This window comes from Sinohyriopsis cumingii, chromosome 2 (assembly GCF_028554795.1).
Source record: "Sinohyriopsis cumingii isolate HCF-2022 chromosome 2, ASM2855479v2, whole genome shotgun sequence".
In the NCBI taxonomy this organism is placed as follows: Eukaryota; Metazoa; Mollusca; class Bivalvia; order Unionida; family Unionidae; genus Sinohyriopsis; species Sinohyriopsis cumingii.
Window position 1 is genome coordinate 46,886,887 of NC_142962.1, and position 24,973 is coordinate 46,911,859.

Genomic DNA, 24,973 nt, shown 5'->3' on the forward strand with positions numbered 1-24,973 from the left:
GTCATTGTCTTTTAATATATGTAAAAGTGTGTGATTTGCTTTGCACATGAACTATTTCAGCACTACATGTAGCGACAAACAGCATAACACTTGCCATTCATTACATGCTGTGACAGGGTGATCTGTTTGCATTAAATTCTTCAGTGGTACTATAACCTGTGGAAGAATTTATCAGTTTATGAAGGACTGATTAGCTTTCCTACACTGCCATAATTCAGCAGTTGCCTTCCTTTGATTTCTTTGCAATATCGAAAATGACTTCCAGAGCTCAGGACAAACATGTAGGATTACATGTACACAGATCAGTATTTTTCAGCATGCATCAAACGAATGGTGTTGCACTGCATATCAGTATGGATTATGAATGGTGTTGCACTGCATGTCAGTATGGATTATGAATGGTGTTGCACTGCATGTCAGTATGGATTATGAATGGTGTTGCACTGCATGTCAGTATGGATTATGTTTAATTCATTTATGTATGAAACAAATTCAGTAATTTTAGCTACATTTCAAAAGGCTGAAATGAAAATTCAATGAGAAACAGATGGAGGATATCATTATCATTTGTGATCTGTGTGGAACAAACTATAAATTTTTGTATCTTAATTTTTTTTAAGAAAAGATAAGAGGTGAGAGGAATACAAAAGGGATGCATATTTAAATAGGTCATAGGTGAGCCCATTTTATGCTAAACCTTTGTTTTTATTTGTATCGGGTTGCACATGAACTATTTCTGTGCCAGTTGTACCAGTTCAGTATACTGAGCTGGTACATAATTTGTAAGTGCTCAGCATCACATGGGTTTTCTCCATTAATAAGATAAATCTTTCAATTATTTTAAATTCAGTTTAAAAACATGATGGACAAAGCAGGTTACAAACACTGATTACTATTAAATTCATGTAAAGTTTATTATTGCAGACAGCAATTTTTTTATCAGGATGTTTCACAAGAAATACTTACTTTTTAGTCATTATAAATTCTGTAAATGCTGGAATTAATAAAACTGTAATTTCATCACCCCACCATTACCACCACTACCACTAGGACTAGTATCACTAAAACCACTAGCACCCCACCATGAAGACCAGTATCAATAACATCACCATGACCCCACCACTAGTACCAGTTTTAATAACATCACCATGTCCCAACCACTAGAACCAGTTTTATTAATGTCACTATGACCCCACCACTAGAACCAGTTTTAATAATGTCACCATGTCCCAACCACTAGTACCAGTTTTAATAATGTCACTATGACCCCACCACTAGACCCAGTTTTAATAATGTCACCATGACCCCACCACTAGTACCAGTTTTAAGTATGTCACCATGACCCCACCACTAGAACCAGTTTTAATAACATCACCATGTCCCAACCACTAGTACCAGTTTTAATAATGTCACCATGACCCCACCACTGGTACCAGTTTTAAGTATGTCACCATGACCCCACCACTAGTACCAGTTTTAAGAATGTCACCATGACCCCACCACTAGTACCAGTTTTAATAACATCACCATGTCCCAACCACTAGTACCAGTTTTAATAACATCACCATGTCCCAACCACTAGTACCAGTTTTAATAATGTCACCATGACCCCACCACTAGTACCAGTTTTAAGTATGTCACCATGACCCAACCACTAGTACCAGTTTTAAGAATGTCACCATGACCCCACCACTAGTACCAGTTTTAATAATATCACCATGACCTCACCACTAGTACCAGTTTTAAGAATGTCACCATGACCCCACCACTAGTACCAATTTTAATAATATCACCATGACCCCACCACTAGTACAAGTTTTAATAACATCACCACAAGGACCAGTGTCAGTAACATCACCACCACCCTACCACTAGACCTATGCCAATAACAACACCACAATCCTATCACCATGATCGATATCAGTAACATCACCATCACCCTACCACTAGACCTATGCCAATGACAACACCAAAGTCCTATCACCATGATCAATATCAGTAACATCACCATCACCCTACCACTAGACCTATGCCAATGACAACACCAAAGTCCTATCACTGTGATTAATATCAGTAACATCACCAGTACCAGAACTAATGTTAATAACAACATCAGGTTTTGCTGTGTTTTATTAAACCTTGAAATCTGCATGTGTAATTTTAGATGCTGATTTTCATGACATAACAGTCACTTTGTTTTTCTGCTCAGACCCATATTTAATGTAATCATGCACTATGCTTATAATATATTATTATTATTTGGGAAAATTTCATGAGGTTAAAACTTCCATATTAAGCACTCAAGATAGATATGATATATTCCCATGATACATCTGTATGTACAAGAAGAGTTAGCTCCCTTTTCTATGTTGAGATTTCTTCACTTTAAAGCTACATTGTTTCTCCCCATTTGATTACTCTCAAGAAAAGCTGTAAGATTCCTTTTTGAGACTGCTTTCACCCATACAGTTATATGGTAATAAGACATCAGACTAGTTTGGAATACATTTTGCAAGGTTTGAGGATGTGTAGTTATTCCAGGATTCGCAGGTATTTGTTGAATATGGTATATCAGAATTAAAATGGTGTTCTGTGTTTAATAAAAAGTTGCTGTGCGAGCTTTTCTAATTTTTATCAGATAAAAGTGATGTAAAGGAATTTCTGAACACAGCTTGGTAGGGGCTCAGTTTTAACAATTTAATGCAAAGCATTCATACTGCTGATTGTTAATATCCTTAAAGTGGCTTTATTTTATGAATAACAGAAATAGTATTCATTCTTTTATATCTACCATTTTAATCAGTTGTATAAATATGTTTGTTGTTAATTTGAAGAGATTGTATATACAGTGGTGTGCTAATTGCACTCTATCACATATCATTTTGTAAAACAGTAACCTGATTTCGTTCACTTGTTACTTTCATAATTATTCTGTTACAGTTTTAATATAGCAGCCAAGTCAAATATGCTTGATTATTTAGTTTCATTCATATATTTAAAGTCACTGATCTACAGAATTAGTTTTCAGTGAAAGGTAAACCATTCCAACCCATTTATAATATTGGTGCATAAACTTTTCTTGTATGATAAATTTAATTCATGAATTAAAATGAACTAATTGTACAAGTTTTTTTTAGAACCATTTGATTAATGTGAAGATTAAGTTCCGCAGCATAAATCACCCATAAATGACGGTTTAGTTTCATAAGTTCCATGTCACAGAAATAATTGGAAGTAGTTAAACACTTATATAACCAAGAAAGGAAGATGGGTTCTGGGTGTAAACCAGTTTTCAAAATTAACTTTACAAACCAGCTGGGTTTAAGTTCAGCAGTTATACCACAGTTAATCCTTTAAAAAGGTCCTGTCTGAGTATTAATGGTTTAATTAGGCTGCCAGGTAGGCAGAAATTTTTTAATGCTAGTAAAATCTGACTAAATAAGGTCAAATTATGGTTATCTGTGAATCTTACTTTAAAACGTTACAGGTAAATATACCTGCACTTAGTTTACGAGTGGAGCTTTATTGAATGTTTTATTATCATCTGCTTACAGCTGGAATCAGATATGGAATCGCTTAGGAGGAAGTTAGACATGACAGAAGGAAGCAGGTCTGCTTTGCAACAGCAGGTTGGTATACCTATCATCATAATTGTTGACCTGCCTTGTCAATGAATATTGTACACCTATCTTCGTAACTGTTGACCTGCCTTGTCAAGGAATATTGTACACCTATCATCATAACTGTTGACATGCCTTGTCCAGGAATATTGTACACCTATCATCATAACTGTTGGCCTGCCTTGTCAAGGAATATTGTACACCTATCATCATAACTGTTGACGTGCCTTGTCCAGGAATATTGTACACCTATCATCATAACTGTTGACCTGCCTTGTCCAGGAATATCCAGGAATATTGTACACCTATCATCATAACTGTTGACCTGCCTTGTCAAGGAATATTGTACACCTATTATCATAATTGTTGACCTGCCTTGTCCAGGAATATTGTACACCTATCATCATAACTGTTGACCTGCCTTGTCCAGGAATATTGTACACCTATCATCATAGCTGTTGACCTGCCTTGTCCAGGAATATTGTACACCTATCACCATAACTGTTGACCTGCCTTGTCCAGGAATATTGTACACCTATCATCATAATTGTTGACCTGCCTTATCCAGGAATATTGTACACCTATCATCATAACTGTTGACCTGCCTTGTCAAGGAATATTGTACACCTATTATCATAATTGTTGACCTGCCTTGTCCAGGAATATTGTACACCTATCATCATAACTGTTGACCTGCCTTGTCAAGGAATATTGTACACCTATCATCATAGCTGTTGACCTGCCTTATCCAGGAATATTGTACACCTATCACCATAACTGTTGACCTGCCTTGTCCAGGAATATTGTACACCTATCATCATAATTGTTGACCTGCCTTATCCAGGAATATTGTACACCTATCATCATAACTGTTGACATGCCTTGTCCAGGAATATTGTACACCTATCATCATAACTGTTGGCCTGCCTTGTCAAGGAATATTGTACACCTATCGTCATAACTGTTGACCTGCCTTGTCAAGGAATATTGTACACCTGTCATCATAATTGTTGACCTGCCTTTTCCAGGAATATTGTACACCTATCATCACAACTGTTGACCTGCCTTATCCAGGAATATTGTACACCTATCATCATAGCTGTTGACCTGCCTTGTCAAGGAATATTGTACACCTATCATCATAACTGTTGACCTGCCTTGTCCAGGAATATTGTACACCTATCATCATAATTGTTGACCTGCCTTGTCCAAGAATATTGTACACCTGTCATCATAACTGTTGACCTGCCTTGTCCAGGAATATTGTACACCTATCACCATAACTGTTGACCTGCCTTATCCAGGAATATTGTACACCTATCATCATACCTGTTGACCTGCCTTATCCAGGAATATTGTACACCTATCATCATAGCTCTTGACCTGCCTTGTCCAGGAATATTGTACACCTGTCTTCATAACTGTTGACCTGCCTTATCCAGGAATATTGTACACCTATCATCATAACTGTTGACCTGCCTTGTCAAGGAATATCCAGGAATATTGTACACCTATCATCATAACTGTTGACATGCCTTGTCGAGGAATATTGTACACCTATCATCATAGCTGTTGACCTGCCTTGTCAAGGAATATTGTACACCTATCATCATAACTGTTGACCTGCCTTGTCCAAGAATATTGTACACCTGTCATCATAACTGTTGACCTGCCTTGTCCAGGAATATTGTACACCTATCACCATAACTGTTGACCTGCCTTATCCAGGAATATTGTACACCTATCATCATACCTGCTGACCTGCCTTATCCAGGAATATTGTACACCTATCATCATAACTGTTGACGTGCCTTGTCCAGGAATATTGTACACCTATCTTCATAACTGTTGACCTGCCTTATCCAGGAATATTGTACACCTATCATCATAACTGTTGACCTGCTTTGAGTTGTAAGGTGATGCAAGAGTACATTGTCAATTGTCGTTGTTTTCTTTAGGAATTGCAAAACTATTTCTTGCAAGCAGTATGATCATGTTTTTCTGTATATACATACATTTTGAAATCACAATAACTTTCTAACACAGTGAAAAATAACTACCCTTTTTATTCCTCCTTATAGCTATACATTATCTCTGAGAATGAATAAGTAATTGTTGTTAGTGAAATATCTTTTTACAGCTGTCAGAATCATTTGTGATGCAATGCTTAAGAGTTAAAATATCTTCTTAATTTTAAATAATGTAGTATCATTTATTTTCGTTGGGCTCAATTTTCATGGTTTTGTTAAAAAGGGCATTTTTGTGGGTAATTAAATTTGTGGTTTTGCCTGTAAAAGTTTGCATATTATTAGGTATTTAAGTTCATGATTTATTTAACCTCTACAAATACCAAAAATAAAGAATACAAAAGAATAAAATTATGCTAATGCAAAAGGGCAGTCACATTAATGTTTAAAGCAGTACTACCACTTTTATGAGTACAAATCAAAGACCTGGCAAGTTCAATACTTACAGTGTTTTTGACCATGTAAATAACATCAGTTGAAGCCGAAGCAGCCAACAACACTAATACTTCCTTCTCTCTGAGCATAAATAAAACACCTGTCAAGATTAATCACTTTCATCATGTTTTTGTTTGAGTGCTCAACATCAAAGGAAGCTGACACAGCCAAAAACACTAGGCCAATCAGTTATTAAAGAAGAATTAAAGTCACTCTTCCACGAGTGGTATGCTGAACAGGTCATGGACACCATTAAGGAAAAAGATGTTACTGGTGACAATCAGTGCACAGTATTAGTAAAACTTGCATCCTCATTAATCAAGCCATTTCACTCTGAATGAATAACTGAAACAGTGAGTTTAACATTTAACCAAATTATCAGGGGTTTTGAGAAAGCTGGACTTGTTTAATTCAGCAATTTGGGAGATTATTTACCTGAGAAGCACTTGTGAGTACCACGAGACTTGATTGACACCATGTTGATACAGTGGCTTTGTCCAAAAACCTGTGAATTGTGAGCTCTCTGCTGTAATTAATGTATATACTGAGTGTTTCATTAAGAATAGTGTTTCAAAAAATAGTATTTTACAGGATTGTTCTTCTTTTGGAGTAAAAATGCATGGATAAAATGAAATGTGCTTTCAGAAGGATTTAAATGTTTCAACAACAGTTGTACTCGAATCGATTTGAATAAGTATTAAATTTAATTTTCGTATACTGTTATTGTGTATTAATTTGTCTTTCATTTTCAGTATTACTGTTGTTTGAATACCCTATGCTTTATCTCTATTTTCTCACTTTCCTTACTTACCTCACATATCGATTTAAGGCAGTGGGTGTAAAATTACAGCTATCGGATATCTTGTTGAACGTGTGCATTGAAACAATATAAAATGATTTATAATTCTTGTTTCAAAGGTTAAACTAAAAAAAAACACATATAAAATCTAATATTTAATTATTTAATTGAAACAGTATAAAATGATTTATAATTCTTGTTTCAAAGATTAAACTAAAAAACACATGTAAAAGCTAATATTTAATTATCAGATTACAGTATTGACCTTCTGTCTGGGCAAAAATGAAAACCGCGAAAATTGGTCCCCCACGGAAATTGATGATACTACAGTATGGTTGGATTACAAGTAATGACATAACTATGGCTTGAAAAGTTTCCAAAACAGTTAGCAATTACTTGCTGTCCATGTGTCCAATTTAGGTTGATGACATGCGTAACCAGATGCACAGGATGGAGTTGGAACGGAACAAGCTTCAGAGTCAGCTGGATGAGAGTCGTTTAGAGGAAGACCATCGTGAGAAGAGGAGACAGCGATCTTGTATGTAATGATTAGCATCTATAGCAGATTGAGATTAAGTACAGTCTTGTATGTAATGATTTGTCTTTAGCATCTGTAGCAGATTGAGATTAAGTACAGTCTTATATGTAATGATTTGTCTTTAGCATCTATAGCAGATTGAGTTTAAGTACAGTCTTGTATGTAATGATTTGTCTTTAGCATCTAAAGCAGATTGAGTTTAAGTACAGTCTTGTAATAATTTGTCTTTAGCATCTATAGCAGATTGAGATTAAGTACAGTCTTGTATGTAATGATTTGTCTTTAGCATCTATAGCAGATTGAGTTTAAGTACAGTCTTGTATGTAATGATTTGTCTTTAGCATCTAAAGCAGATTGAGATTAAGTACAGTCTTGTATGTAATGATTTGTCTTTAGCATCTATAGCAGATTGAGTTTAAGTACAGTCTTGTATGTAATGATTTGACTTTAGCATCTAAAGCAGATTGAGTTTAAGTACAGTCTTGTATGTAATGATTTGTCTTTAGCATCTATAGCAGATTGAGATTAAGTACAGTCTTGTATGTAATGATTTGTCTTTAGCATCTATATCAGATTGAGTTTAAAAGTACAGTCTTGTATGTAATGATTTGTCTTTAGCATCTATAGCAGATTGAGTTTAAGTACAGTCTTGTATGTAATGATTTGTCTTTAGCATCTATAGCAGATTGAGATTAAGTACAGTCTTGTATGTAATGATTTGTCTTTAGCATCTATAGCAGATTGAGATTAAGTACAGTCCTGTTGCATTTTATTGGCTCTGTTTATCCAACTGTTACTATATACCTGCTTTTTTTAAAGAAAAGGGGGAAACTATGTTATCCTGCCTGTCTATACATGCAATGGTGCATGCATGAATTCTGTTATTATGCCTGTGCATTCATACTTATGTGCATGAAAACATGTATGTTATCCCGCCTGTTCATATGTGCATAGATGTATGCATCCATGTGTGAGTTATGTTATCCCACCTGTTCATATGTGCATAGATGTATGCATCCATGTGTGAGTTATGTTATCTTGCATATTTATTCATACATATGTACATGCAAACATGTACGAGTTACGTTATCCTGCCTGTTCATGCATGCATAGGTGTATGAATGTATGAGTAATGTTATCTTGCATGTCCATAAATGCATAGGTGCATGCATGCATATGTAGGTTATCCTTGCCTGTCCCTGCATCCATAGATGACCAAACATGCTTAGGTATATACATGATGTTTTCCTGCTAGTCCAGTCAAGCATGTACATGTGTGCATGTGCATGTGAGTCATCCTGCCAATCTCTACTTGCATCGGTGCATGTGTGAATATGAGATTTATTTTATACTTCCTGACAATACATGCATTGGTACATGTATGCTTGTGCAGAGATTCTGCCAAGATACATGAATTACATAAAATTAGTACGAATTCACACACTTGGAGAGCAATGGTGCATGAGAACTCCTGCAAATTAGTATGAAGTTATGCATATAAATATGTACTCTGTGCAGTATCAATGCACAGTATACAAATATTTATTTAACTGTTAACCCTTAAATTGGTTGTTGCAACATAAGTCACACTGACCACTAAAGGCATCCTAGTACTTGTTGCAATATCTGTCTCTTTTCATGTAGGCAATTGTTTGCATGTCAGGGTTATTTGACTTGACATGAATGGTTGTTAAACTAAATTTGACTGACATATGGGGCCATGTCATAGTTTGAACCCTGCTTCAAGGAAGTTTTACAAAAATTTGTTTCAAACACGGGCTACCTAGAACACCAGAATAGCTGATCCCCAATATGATTCATCCTGAGGTAATGATTTGTTTGGATACCTATGTTGACTACGAGTTTCAAAGTTATGTACTATATCAGATTATTGGAGCTGGGAAAGTGAAGATAACAGTCAGTGATTTTGAATCCAAAAATGATGTTGAATATGAGTATGATGTACGTGCTTGATGGACAAAAACAGATGGCAAGCAAGTTGTATTTGAAAATTAAATGTAGAGAATGCCAACTACACCTCTCCCTTGATAACTTGCACACAATGGGGTCCAAAAACATAGACTGCACTATAAGCGAGGGTGCGAATCATTGAGGGACCCCATAACAACATGAAATGATAACCATCCTTGCTGGACATCGAGAAAGAGGCCCAGAGTGACCAAGTGGTCTAAAGCACTCTCCGTTACAGATCACTGCCACCTCACCTCAATCTGTGTGGGTTCGAGTCTTGGATTCAGCCAATGTGGGTATGTGAGAAAGCTTGCCAGTAATTCTCGTGGGTCAGTGGTTCTTTCTGAGGTTTCCCAGGTTCTTCCTCCACCATTAATACTGGCCGCCATGTATAGCCTATCATGTGCTGAAAAATGGCGTTAAACCCTACAACAACAATAACATCGAGAAAACCTTGAGGGGGGTAGTGAACTGGTCTGTTTAATGGCTGAATACTTGTTTTAAAATTGTGTTTGGAATAATTGTCAATAAAGCACTTTTTCTAACTAAAATAGTCATTTTTATGTAAAAATTACCTTTATTTTCCAAATGCCCAACCACTGAAAGATTGTTAGCATTACTTCTGGTTTCAACAACTGTCACGTGTACATGAAAACATTGTGTATTACATCACTGCTTTATGTTGTTGTTGAGTGGTCTGGTTCCCTGACCCATATGCTCCCTGCTTTGCTCTTTATTATAGTGGAATGCAACACAAGGAGCATACTCACCAGGGAATCAGACTACTTATTGATTCAAATTCACAATCAAACAAGATTCCTTTTATTAAAAAATTACAGAACATTAAGTTTGTGAAACAGCCGTCATCATCGAGAGTCAATCTTTTATTGTTTTATTAGTAAAATATTTATGCCATGATTTCAGTGCTGGTAATAGTGAAACTTCTTTTCATCCTTGAGAAAATCCCCGAGTGCCAATCCAATATTTACAAATTAACTACAAACTCTGACACTAGCTTCTCATTAATAAAGCATGTCTGTGAAACAGAATTTTATGTCATCAAGTATTTATTATGCTTGGTTGTCTTGCTATCTTTGATCACATTTGTGAATGAGTATGCTAATTTAAGGTAGTTTAATTATATTACATAACCCATAAACAAAAAAAATTGTAACAGGGTTCAATTGATCACTTGAAATGAGTTGACCTTACACTTGACCGGGGCTGCTAGCTCTTACGCAGTTATGATTTCCATGCCTTTTAATTTTTCATTTAATCCACTCTGTTTGTTTGTTACAAAAGACTAATTAATGTGGTAATACAAGGAGGTGAGCTTTTAATTGAATGCAACAATACAACAAATACTTATGCAAATTAGGTATCAAAACACCGTTGGCACTTAAATAGGTTCTCACAGAAACACTTGCCGGTTACGGTATATTTAATACAACAGGGCACATTGTATTTATGATCATTGCACTTAAACCAACATAAAAGATAAAACTAAAACATGCATTTCACTTGATAAAAAAAAGTTTTTTAATTGGTATTTATTTATATAGTGCAACCTCATTTGGCCTTAGTGATATTTTCAAGGATGGAAATTTTGTTGCAGTTCTTTACAGTGTACCAAGAATGTTGTTTGGAAAGAAATATTTTAACAAAATACATGACTTCTTATTAGAAGTTGATAATTTCATAATGTTGATTCAAATTTCCAGGTCATATCAACCATTTTTGACGAGAAAATGAGCGATATATTTAAATGTTTCAATTACCAATTTTGATTGTGATTTTTAAAATGTTCAACAAATAGGGGTAAAGTTTTGGGTAATTTCTTGTTTTTAAAATATTGGATCTATGACCGACCCTGTGTTTTAAGCTGATTCATGAGTTATCGAGGGAGTGGTGTACCAAGTCTAATGATAATACAGTTAAAAAGTAGAGTGTAAGTTTCATTTCTTTTTCTCTAACATTCAGCCCTGTGGGATCTTGTGCTACAAAATTACATAACCTATAATATTTTAGATAAATTGAGTAAATAAGAATCTGAAATTAAATTAAAAAAGTAAAAAGATTTATTTGATGAAAATATCTCTGTCTTGAATAGGACACTATGGCATTGATGAACTTAAAACCCTGATACAGCATTAAGAAACATATGAAATCTGGCATTCTATTTAGGAAGTGTTGATTCAAGGAAGTGAAACTTGGGCAGAGCTTATGTGAGTGAACAAATCTTATTTTGGAACAGAAGTATCCAAAAGACAACACCTATGAGCTGTGGACCACTCCAGTGGCCTGGTGGTTAGAGTGTCCACCTCGGATGTGGAAGGTCGTGGGTTTGATCCCTGGCCAAGTCATTCCAAAGACTTATAAAAATGGTACTAACAGCTGCCTTGCTTGGTGCTCAGCATTAAGAGGTTAGTGTTAGGACTTGTTAGCCTGGTGTCAGGATAATGTGACTGGGTGGGACATCATGCTACATGTCTGTGGCATGATGCACCAGTGCTAGACATCACTGCCACACTGCAGACATCGTAGCGATATGACTGAAAAATTGTTAAAGCTATGTTAAAAATCCAAATCACACACACACCTATGAGCTGTGGAAAATTGTACAGAACAATCATAAAGAACAGATTCCCAACTTGTTCCAGCTGACTAAACTAGCTATGTATATGCTCCTTCAGACAGCCGACTGAAAGGGTGTTCCCAGCACAGACCAATATTCATATAGGTACAATTCTGGCAGGATTGTTGCATGTGTGAGTTTTGTTTTCCTGCATTTTAAAGCATGCATTGGTGCATTCTGCATGTCCATACATGCATAAGTGCAGGCTTGCATCAGATTTGTTACACAACTCTTTCTACACCATTGAAGATACTGACTTCAAACTCTGAGATATGATTGGGGGTGGTCCAATGATGTGCATAGAGGTTTTCGAATTTAGATCTAACCCTGGTTGTTTTTTCTTCAACAGTCACTAGCACAACCAATAAAACCCTATTAAATGACCATTTTGGAAACCACATTTTGTTGCATTTTGTCGCAGTTGCCCTTAAAAAGCAGTCTGTTTACATAAAAAATGTTTGATGACATAGCTTATTCAGAGTTAGAATCCATTCTTTGCATCTGTTTCAGTGGAGGACACTCATAAAAAGAGTTTGGAACGTGAAATTCAAGAGCTGCGTGCTCAGTTATCACGGGGTACTATCAGTGAGCTGGATGAGTTACGCCGGGCTTTAGAAAAAAGTGAGAGACAGCGGACACAGTTGTCTGACCATATAGAGGTGAGAATGAGAAGGGAGTAAAATAGGTTCATCTTTTTGTTCAATATTTGTGTATGGATCATCATCACTTAATATTTAAAGTACTTTATTTTATACAGTATGACATGGAAGAGGGAATTTCTATCTTTACTTCTGTCAAGTATTTACCTGTGTAACAGAATGACATTAATTGTCCTGGTCGGGAGGGGGAGAATGCCACACTTGCCTTGTGTCAGGTACCTGTGTAACAGAATGACATTAATTGTCCAGGTCAGGAGGGGGAGAATGCCACACTTGCCTTGTGTCAGGTACCTATGTAACAGAATGACATTAATTGTCCTGGTTGGGAGGGGGAGAATGCCACACTTGCCTTGTATCAGGTACCTGTGTAACAGAATGACATTAATTGTCCTGGTCAGGAGGGGGATAATGCCACACTTGCGTTGTGTCTAGTACCTGTGTAACAGAATGACATTAATTGACCAGATCAGGAGGGGGAGAATGCCACACTTGCCTTGTGTCAGGTACCTGTGTAACAGAATGACATTAATTGTCCTGGTCAGGAGGGGGAGAATGCCACACTTGCCTTGTGTCTAGTACCTTTGTAACAGAATGACTTTAATTGTCCAGGTCGGGATTGGGAGAATGCCATGATTGTCTGATTGGTGTTCTAATTGTATATTTTAATCATTTTTTTATATAAAATAACTTAGTGATGCTTGTTCCCAAAGCATCTGATGTAAAGAATGAAATCAATTGTTTTCCATTTCCATGTAGGGGGAAGTAATTATGTTTATATCCATAGTAACCTCTTCATATATATTAGGCATCAAATGAAAATGACAGAGTTTGGTGGGCATGTTTGACCCCATTTGATGTTTCCTAATAGACTGCTTCAGTGGGCAATAAAACAAAAAGTTTATGTGCATTGGTAAGTGTTCACCAAACTATTACATCTGTCAAAGAAGTATTCTGATGATTTCAGAGTCATTTTCTGGTTCTGAGCATGTCCAGCAAAGTAAAAAGTATAAAGACTGTCAGGCAAACAGATAATGACACAACCCCAGTTTAAATTCCCAAAATATAAACTGATACACATAAAAGGTAAGATAGAGAAATGGTTGAATGCTGCAACTTTAATTTATATTGGAGATCAGGGTGAAAGAGGCAATTGCATGCAATTCTAAATGGTATGAGGCTTGTCAATACTATCAAGATCTTCTGGACAAAACTATATCCAGTTGCTTTTGAAAGAATTTCGTGTCTACATATCTTCAGTCACATATGTAAAAATGTGCCATGTATTTTGAACAACAGTTTTGTTAACATAAAAGTCATCACATTGTTTTTTTCTCATATGGAAATCAAAGTAAATAAAGTGATAATATCCTTCAAGTTTTATTCTATATTTTTTTATATGTCTGCCATTTTTGTGGAGCATATTAACCATGACTGCCTGTCTGTCTGTCCATTAGCCTTCTTGTTCAATGATCATTTCAGTACTACTGCACTTACCTCCACCAAAGTTTGTAGATAATTTGACTTTGGGATAAGAAAGAAACATATAATTTTCATGGTCAAAAGGTATCACTGTGACTGAGAAAGGAAATATTATTTCTGAACAATAATATTATTCCTATATGACAGATCTGGACCAAACAAAGTGGACTGCATGCACATAGGATAAGAAATAAGTGTTAATTTTGGGGTAAAAAAAGTAAAGATCAAGGTCACTGACTAAAGAGACAGAAATTTTGTCCAAATGATAACTGGAGTCCTCCACCATCTAGTTACCAGATTTTATGACTGCTTGTGCTTAGGGTAAGGTAGGACCTTATCATTGTCTGGGTCAAAAGGTCAAAGTTCAAGGTAGTTGGTTTGTGAAATTAAATAATAAAAATGGTTTTCATACAAAAATTTCAGTTACAGATGTATGTTCACCAGAATTTGTGGATGACTTACATGTTGCATAAGAATAAAGTCTATAGAATTTGGGGTCAAAAGGTCAGAGGTCATGATCACTATCTGAAAGAAGACATGGTTTCTGCACAGAAATTTAAGTTATCAACTTTTGTACCTTCAGCAAAATATTTGGATGATATAAACTTGGGTAAGAAAAGGTGGAAAGGTCAAAAAGCAAGGCCACTAACTAAAAGAAGAATAGTGTTTTTCCATAATGAAATTAGTTCTAGACAATCTACCTTTACCAAAGTTGATGAAGTACCTTGCACTTAAGGTATGGAAGTCAAAGGTCAAGATTAGTGTGGTTCAAAGAAAACTTGGATTTTACAGGATAACATTTGGTTTTGAGCAAGTTTCTTGACCAAACTTTGTGGCTGACTTGCACTTTGAGTAACAGAGAAACCTGTTGATTCTTAAGTCTAAATGTCACAGTCATGGTAAGTCTGATAAGAAAATAATGGTTCCTGCACATTAAATTTAGTTCAAGACTGCATGCTTTGATCAAAGGTCAAGGTCATTGAGACCCATTGACCAGTAATCTGCAGAGTCAGTCATACTCCACCAGTGCCTACATAGAGGACTAGGAAAGTGTATAATATACCATTTACAGTATTTTTGTTATCTATTTGTATGGGGGCTGTGAGTGGCCGAGTGGTCTAAAGTGCTCACCATTACGGATCACTGCCATCTCACCTCTGTCTGTGTGGGTTCGAGTTGCAGGTTCGGCCTATGTTGGTATGCAAGAAAGCTTCCAGTAGCTTCTCGTGGGTCGGTGGTTCTTTCGGGGGGTTTTCCGGGTTCTTCCTCCACCATTAATACTGGCCGCCATGTATAGCCTATCTTGTGCTGACAAATGGCGTTAAACCCTACAACAACAACAACAACAACAACAACCATCTATTTGTATGAAACTTCTAAAAGAACATATTTTTCCACATGGTTTTATCCGAATACATTTTGTGTGTTTCAGACCCTGTCAAAGGACATGGACAATCGAGAGAAGCAATCAGCAAAACTGATCACACAGCTCAAGGAGATTTCAGATAAATATGAGGACGCAGAGAGACACAAAAACCATCTTTTGATACAGGTCGAGGACACAATGCAGAAACTGCGGGAAAATGGTCGTGAGCTGGAGAAAACAACTAATGAGTTGCGAAGTGCTCAGTTATCCGTAATTGAGTTAGAGAAAAAGAAAGAAGAATTCAAGAGTCGGGCTCAGGAGACTGTTAGACAGTGAGTGATAAATTATTCTTATTTATTCAATTTGGTTCCAGATGGCTTGAAGTTACATATTCTTAAACTGATATTATATTGTCCACTTCGTAAGTATCGATAGTGACACTTCTGTGCATATACTGTGTCAGCTGCCACATGCACCATTTTACAGGTAAAAATGTTTATATAAGGTATAGTTCTGTACTGCCACTGAGTTCTTAAACAGGACACATCCATGGCTACACTTGTTTATAATTTCTTTGCTCTTTGTCTTGCAGATTAGACAATGGGCAAGACAAAATGCATGCTTTGGAACGTTGGAAAAATGAGACTGACAACCATCCTAGATGTGTAGTTTACTCTTGTTGCTAATCTAATAACACGTGTTAATTCTGCTCAGTATGGATTGAAGGTCAAAAGGCTGCTATTCTTTTTTGTCAACCAGATGAAAGGTGCAGCTCATGCTGATGGGTGAAGATGTCATAAGTATCCATGCAGATGTGGCTTCAGTTCAGAATTTATTTTCTGAAGTATATAATACTACACATGGAGCATCAGCCATTGAAGTGTCACAAACCATGATGCTCAGAAAATGCTCCAGTTCCTCTTTCACCACCACAGCAAGATAAACCTCTTTTAGCATCACAAATATGCCATTCATCCCATGGGTTCAGCATCATGTCACATTCTGAACAGTAAAACAGTCAGTCACAATCTCACACGTCAGATTCATGGACTGGCTATTTGGATCAAACATCCCATACCCTGTCTTGACCTCACAAACTGGACAATGTCATGCCTGCAATGATGGCACTGTTCTGTCATGACCAGCTATTTTTACTGGATCACATTGGGTCTTGTTTGATGAACCGAATTTATACAGGCACTCTCATGAATCAGTCAAAACCGCATAATGCTCAGGTTAGTGCCTCAGTATCACTTCACAATGTTCTCCAGCCTTTGTCATTCAGAGGGAACCTTTACTTAGTGACCGCTTGGTAATCACTGTATTTAACTCGGTAAGTTCTGTGAGTATAGTGAATCATCATCCTCAACACTCTTCTCCAGTGACTTCACAGGTAGCACAAGAGATGTCAGACTCACCCTCTTTATCCAAGGACAGTTAAGCTTGCTTTCGAGTCCCCTCATCATTATTAGATTTTACTTTGATGTACTGAAGACACACCTTACGATTTTCACACCTACTGCCATTCAGAGTTGTCTGCCTTCTCCCTCTTCATTAATGGCCTGGACTCGAGTTATGGCATCAGTTGATGTAAAAAGAAGAAGCTATTTTCAAATTACTTCCTTGTCTGGCATAGTTACTGACATTTTGGACTGCTTACATCATTAATTACAAGACCCAAATGTCAACCAACTCTTTTTTTTCTTCTCACGAAGACACTTTCTATCAAACTTTCATATGTGATTCTACAAGTCTCACACTTCAGTTTTTTATATAGGCACCCCAGCAGTCTCTGAAGATGTCACAGTTTTTCGGGATGACAATGCATACCCCTTATGTATGGATTAGAAGTCATTTAACAACACTTAATACAACGTCATGGCCATGGGCTCTATATTGGTTCTAGTATCTATGGCAATCTTTCACAGGTGAAACAGAGCTTATCTTCTCCCATCACAAATCTGACAAGATATGCATGGGAGTTAGTTTCCAGATGACACGATATGCATGGGAGTTAGTTTCCAGATGACAAGATATGCATGGGAGTTAGTGTCCAGATGACAAGATATGCATGGGAGTTAGGGTCCAGATGACAAGATATGCATGGGAGTTAGTTTCCAGATGACAAGATATGCATTGGAGTTAATTTCCAGATGGTCCATAACTTAAACAGAACTTCCCAACATACCCTGGTCAATGCCATGACAACAGATACAAACATACTACGGGTGGAACAAGATGTAGAGCTTTCTACCTCCACCTTTCTTTTAGGCCATCAAAAGGCCAAGCCCTTGCAACCTTTATCATCTAATCTCCTCTTTAATATCATGTTGACTAAATCTACAAACAAGTCACCAAAGAGACTAATACCTTCCCTCAGTCTCAGCTACATTGGATGGATTCTCAGGGAAAACAACATAAAGATTGCAAGGACACCCCTAGGACACAGGACACTGGGAAGCAGTCCTACCAAAGCTGCAACCATCGAAAACCAGTTTTCCCAAACATAAGTGGACAATAGGCAGAGGAATGGCAATTATTTTCATCAGTGTTTCTATCCACATTGGTCTCCTTTTCTCATTAAATTGTCTTCACACTGCCCTTATTGCATATCCTGGTAGTTGGATTGCTTCAGTTTTTTTGTTTGCCAAATAGGACAAAATTTGCCACCATGATTGATGAACCAGACAAATGTTTTCCGAGGGACTACGTATCACCTTCAGCGCACCTCCTCCATTATTCAGGGTTGCTTCATCCACAAATGTCCCCACTGACCCATTCAAAGATGCTACTTTGCAGTAAAAGGGTAATAGAAAAAGTAAATTCTCGTGGCTTTTATTCTGTTTTGTTTCTGGTTCCAAAGGCAATGGCACCCTCTTTTGGCTCACAATGGAAACACATGATGGGTTATAAATGCTATCCAGTAGAGAGACTTCACAGTCAAGATGCATATCTTCACATCCACATTCATGCTGCTTCCAGGAAGTTCATGCAGTTTGCCTACCAAAACACAGTTTGCCATTTCAGGGCATTTCTATTTGGACTCATTATCATTCCCTGGGTTTTCACTCAGTTGATGGACTTGTAATGGCCTATGTCCAGTCAACATCTATAACAGCAACAGCAAACTTCCTGGACAACATTTTGTGAAAATGTCAGGTGAGTTATATCTTGGAGCCAGACATGATATCCCTTGTTACTGTCCTTAACAACTTTGGCTTCTTTGTCAACAAGGACAAATCCAACCCCATACCATCTCATCAGATTTTCCTTCTAAGTACAGAGTTCAACACTCAAGTAAGCAGAGTTTGTCTCCCTCAGGAACGAGCATTGAAAATCAGTACAGTGTTGGCTACCTTCTCACTAGGATTGTGTACAGGACCAGGTGCAAGCTCTGAAGTGGTATTTAAAAAGGACTGAACCATTGCATCAAGGGAAATCACATCTTCTCTTTCCCCACAAAGAGGGACAGGGAGATATATCAGCACATGCATCCTGGATAAAATCAGTTATTTGTTCTGCATATTAGGAAATAACCCCTGGTTTTTGTAGTGCCACCTTTGTTACACATTTTGGTTTATGAAGTTAGGTCACAGGCATTGTATTTGAGTAGTAGTAATAATATAATAATAATAACAATAACAATAATGCTTTATTTATAGAGGGTGACTCATTAGTCAAGGACTATTCTCCCTTGAGGCCCTCTTAACCCTTTACCTCATGCAAGCGTCTTTGGATGCCTCTACTCCATTCGCATGGAAGCGCCTTTTGATGCTTCTACTCCATTCGCATGGAAGCGCCTTTTGACGCTTCTACTCCATTCGCATGGAAGCGCCTTTTGATGCTTCTAGACGCCCTCTGTAAACATCAGCCATTTTTAGCTGGTTTTTGTAGCGCCACCTTCAGGGAAAACCCATCTATTGGATGCTACATTCATTTCTGTGAATGACAATTACGTCAGATCATGTAGTCACTGTTTATGCACTGGTCGATATCTGCTATTTAAAGTAACTGGGTCATAATCTCCACTCTTCAAAATGGCGGTCGTGGATTTCATTCAGTACTTACGAAGTTTTCATGATTAGAATCACAACTATGAAAGATTCAATAACTTAAGTAAAGGCTCTGATATTGATGTAGGCAGCAATTAATTTTTATAAATTATCAAATTCAGATGACTTAGTGATGTAGACGCAGACGAAAAACATGTAAATTTCGAGTATGGGAAATGGCAGCTACGGTTAATCAGGCGGCCTCACTGACATGATGGTGAACGAGTTCTCTCAAGATTTTTAAGCACATAAAAAAATTCTTCAGTGAAAAATAATTACACAGCTATAAAAATCGGACTTTACTTTTAATTTTTTCCACATATAATAGATGTGTACCAAAAATGTAAAATAGTTAAAATTGCTGTTAAACGTAACATACACTACATTGCTTAACAGTTCACAGGCAGGATTTCATTCAGTACTTACGAAGTTTTCACGATTAGAATCACAACTATGAAAGATTCAATAACGTAGGTGAAGGTTCTGATACTGATGTAGGCAGCAATTAGTTTTTATAAATTATCAAATTCAGATGACTTAGTGATGTAGATGCAGACGAAAAACATGTAAATTTCGAGTATGGGAAATGGCAGCTACGGTTGTTCACGCGGCCTCACTGACATGACGGTGAACGAGTTCTCTCAAGATTTTAAAGCAAATAAAAAATTCTTCCATGAAAAATAATTATACAGATATAAGAATTGGACTTTACTCTTAAATTTTTCCACATATAATAGATGTGTACCAAAAATGTAAAATGGTTAAAATTGCTGTTAAACGTAACATACACTACATTGCTTAACATTTCACAGGCAGGCCTATGCATATGTGGTCGGCTAGGTAACAGGTGTTCTGTTTATAGTGCACTGCACTTTGTCACTATGCTCTATGAGGTAAAGGGTTAAGGAGAGTATAACAAAGCACATTATATGAAGATAGCAATAATTATGGTTTATTTTCACATGTTTAGTATTAAAATACTAAATTCCATTATCTATTAGAAGTACATACATGCTCATGATATCTCTTCTTAAATGCTCTAATATTTTCAGCAGATTTTACATTTAGTGGAAGCTTTTTCCACAGAACTGTACCAGAGTATTGGAAGCTCTTTTTAAATTGCTCTATTCTTGGTTTTGGTGGTAGAAGGTTTCCATGTGATATTGATCTCAACTGGTATTGAGTTGAAAAAGGCCCAAATAAGTCCTGAAGATACTCTGGTCCCGTTCCATGTAGACATTTATATAAAAGAACTGCCTTGTGAAAATGTATCCTGTCATATATTGTGAACCATCTGAGTTCTATAAATAATGCTTTTTAGGATGATCAATAGATGCATCTAAAATTACACGTGCTGCTCTTTTCTGAAGTTTATAAATCCTGTCAAGCTCAGATTTAGCACAGTTTCCTCATACATTTTAACAATAATCCATTGTTGGAAGAATATATGACTTGTAGTATAGATTTCTAGTTTCCATAGGTAAATGTTTCTTGATTCTGCTGAGTACGGCAATTTTGAATGACAGTGTTTTACAAAGCTTATCAATATGGTCATTGAATAATAAATTATTATCTACACCTACAAGCTTTTCTTGTCTGAATGGTTATTTATTGCAAGATATAGTTCTAGGTTCCCTGACTTGTGTAGCTTTTTTCATGTCCCCAAAATCATACATTTTGTTTTACCTTCATTAATTACCATCCTATTTTGTTGTGCCCAGTTTTGGATTCTAATAAGGTCTGAGTTTATTCTCATTTGGATAACTTCAGTATCAGAACTATATCTATACAAAGTTGCATCATCTGCACACAAATCTGTATTTGTGGATTCATTATTTAATGGTAGATCATTGATATAGATAAGGAAGGGCCCAAAACTGAGCCTTAAGGGACCCCTGAATGAATAGTGCTAGTTTGAGAGCTAATATTGCCAATGCTTACTTGTTGAGACCTTTAGTTTTGGTATGATCTAAACCAGTTTCAAGAAGGATTGTTGAACCTGTAACAGTTCAATTTTTGCAGCAGAATTTCATTATCAACAAGATCAAAGGCTTTCATGAAATCAGGGAAAACAATCCCAGTCATATTATCCATTTCCCAGAGCCAAAGATCAATTAATGTGGCAAGTTCTGTTTGGCAAGAGTGGTATTTTCTAAGTCCTGATTGCGCTTTATGAAATTGAGAGTATGTTTCAAAAACTTTATAGACCTGAATGGCTACCTACTTTTAAAATAATTTTGACAATAGAGGTAGAATTGATATTAATCTGTAATTCCCTTGATCCTTCTTTTCTCCTTTCTTAAAGATATTTGTAACCTTTGCACATTTCAGTGTTTCTGGAAAATTACCACCCATTATACTTAAGTTAATGATATGCATTAGTGACTTTGTTATTACTGGTGCATCAATTTTAAAAATTCATGGATCAATCCCTTCCAATTCTGAGGATTGAAACTGTTATCCAAGTCCACTATCTCTAGCTTTTATCTCAGAGATCTTTGATCCCAAAAGGCTCAAGTCAGCCTCTTGGGACCTGTATAGTGCAACAGGTTACCTTCTCAGGTTGTTTGACAGCTTCATAAGGCAACAGATTCACAACTTGCATTGGATTTGTGGGAGAGAAACATTTTCCCTTTCAAAGTTGCACCTCAACATATTAAGTCTATTCTCTAGTCAGGTTACCTAGAAGCTGTCTCTCATATCTTAGGGTACCTGAGATTGCCTTTCCAGGTTAAGGTGGTGTACCTCCCTCCACCTCTTACCTCCTACCTCCTAAGATATTATGATCAGGAAATGTATTTAAAGAAGAAACCAATTTTTTCGAATAAAATAAGTTTCTTCAATAATATTTACCCAGTCATAATACACATACACCTTTCCAGCCTGTCTACAGTTGCATCCAAACTGAGAGCATTCCAGAGTAACTGAAGTATTGATAGTACTTGGCACCAGTTCCAGTATCAATGGGAGATCACTCTAACTGCCACCTGGGTGGGCAGATAAAAATTTCCCAGGTTTTCTTCACTGGTTTTCCTGGTTATTTAAAAAAGACCTTGCATATCTTAGGTATTGTTAAAAGAACTTTTCATTCACTCTTTTGGGATATATAAGTTGCAAGCATCAAAACAATTCTTTTTAAGTAATCCTCATGTCCCACACAAGCCCAGGTCCTCCCCTCCACCTTGATGAAAAGTGAGTTATTTTAAAAATGCACCTCGCATTTACACAAACATTGCATCCAATGTTATTGTGAAAGAAAGGAAAATTAAATTTGCCAAAAATTTTCCTGAGATGTCATTAATACATTTTACGGCTTGAACAGGGATGGAACACATCAGGTTCATGAGGCCAGATGGTAAAATATTTGTTGTTGTGGGGTTTAACGCCATTTTTCAGCACACGATAGGCTATACATGGCGGCCAGTATTAATGGTGGAGGAAGAACCCGGAAAACCCTGGAAAGAACCACCGACCCACGAGAAGCTACTGGCAAGCTTTCTTACATGCCCACATTGGCCGAATCTTAGACTCGAACCGCCGCAGACAGAGGTGAGATGGCAGTGATCCGTAACGAAGAGCGCTTTAGACCACTTGGCCACTCGGGGCCCCTAAAATATTTGCTTACTCTTCAAACAGTAGTACATGAAATAAAGTGAATCTGCTTTCTCATCATTTTTTCTCTGATTTCATTACAAATGATTGAAAAGAAACATGTACACTATATTTTTCTTTCACTTAATGCAACAGTTGTAAATTTAAGCTTACTTCACTCCTGTATTCTAAGACTTCCAATTTCCACCTAATTAAGATCATTCCAAACACAATACTGCCACAAGGCATATTGTGTAAGCAAAATAAGCATAATAATCATATTTAACTTTTTTCATTCATAAATGTTCTGTTGAGAACATCATGCATGATAACATGAAAATAAGGAAAAAAAATTGCACATATTTTCAGATTTGTTTTAAGGTGGCGCTCCGTGGTTTCATAATCTGGATATGGTTAGATTTTTAAAGTAAAAGAATTTCCTGCTTTTCCTCGCTGGTTATACTAGTTATATAAACAAGACCTTGTATATCTTGATTATCTTTAATTTGGTGCATGATTGGTATGTGTAATTTGGGTTATAGAATATACAGGTTGGCCTTACTTCAAATGTGCACCCATCAACAAACTGCTAGCTGTGCTTACCCATTTTCACTTCTTGGACTTAAGAGGTAAATTGTAAGAAAATAAAAATAAGGAACCGATAATTTTTTAAATACTTTTTATATATTTTATTATTCATTCATTGCACTTTCAGAAGCTGGCATTGTAAAGGTGGGTAAAATTTGTTTTCCCCATTTTAATAACATTGAAAGATAAGATACTTCAGACTAATTCATGTTGATTTTTCTAACACATGGGAGCAGCCATTTTGGTAAGCTGTGTGCTTAGATCGTATGATGCCACAGTGCTAAACAGCACAATAAACTGCCACACTGCAGACATCATAGCGATATGAATGAATTTTTTTAAAGCTATGTTAAAAATCCAAATCACATACACACACACACACTGTGCTTAGATCATATACAGTTTCCACAAGTACAGTGTCCAAAGAAATTTCAGCCACAGTGTGTGAAAGTAACATAGGAGTATGCCAACATTCTCTCCACTGTGCATGTTGTAAATGCAGACAACTTCACCTTACACCTTTCACTCTCTGAGAAGTTTCATATCTGCAGAACACTCCCTAAATAAAAATGGTGTCAATATGGCACCCATCTTCAACCATCTGTTATACCAATGCTACTTAAACAGAAAGTCATATGGATGTGGAGTTTTCACCAGAAGACTTCTTATGATGCCTGCTGGGTTTTAAATGAAAATGGTACTGGTCTGAAATCCAGTATTGCCCCCTCTCCCCCCCCCCCATGGCAGCCATCTTGAAAATCTTGTTATAGCTACTCCTTCTAAATGCATGAAAATGAAATGATGTCAGTTGTGTATACAATATGGCTGCCACAATGACTGTCTCTAAATTCTTGTTTTGATTACTCCTCATGAACTTTTGATCATTATGATGGGTTTTTCACCAAGCTCTAAATGAAAATGGTGTTGATCATACATTCAGTATAGCTGCCATGCAGACTGTCTTAAAAATCTTGTTGTCACTACTCCTCCTGAATGGATGATCATTATGACATGGGTTTTTCACCAAAACGTTTCTAATGATGTCTGTCTACTTTGTCATAACAGGAAATGGGGCCAAGATGGAATCCAGTTTGTGTACCAAAGCAGAGTATTTCAAAATCATATTATTACAAAAGAATATCATAGATTGTTTCAGTACTCGACAGTTGAATGGAAGAAATGGTCTTATCTTAAATTCCTGGAACAAAATTTT

General features: G+C 36.6%; 1 protein-coding gene across 3 annotated transcripts in view; it reads left to right on the forward strand.

Moving 5' to 3' along the window:
- The window catches only part of LOC149804769 (centrosomal protein 128-like), a 198,288-nt gene that overhangs the window by 35,976 nt on the left and 137,339 nt on the right, over positions 1-24,973 (forward strand). For all 3 annotated transcript variants that reach the window (XM_089944256.1, XM_089944273.1, XM_089944264.1), the window contains exons 9-12: positions 3,555-3,629; positions 7,302-7,419; positions 12,536-12,684; positions 15,596-15,861. In XM_089944256.1, the coding sequence (XP_089800382.1) occupies positions 3,555-3,629; positions 7,302-7,419; positions 12,536-12,684; positions 15,596-15,861 (608 nt within the window). The remainder of the gene's footprint in view (positions 1-3,554; positions 3,630-7,301; positions 7,420-12,535; positions 12,685-15,595; positions 15,862-24,973) is intronic.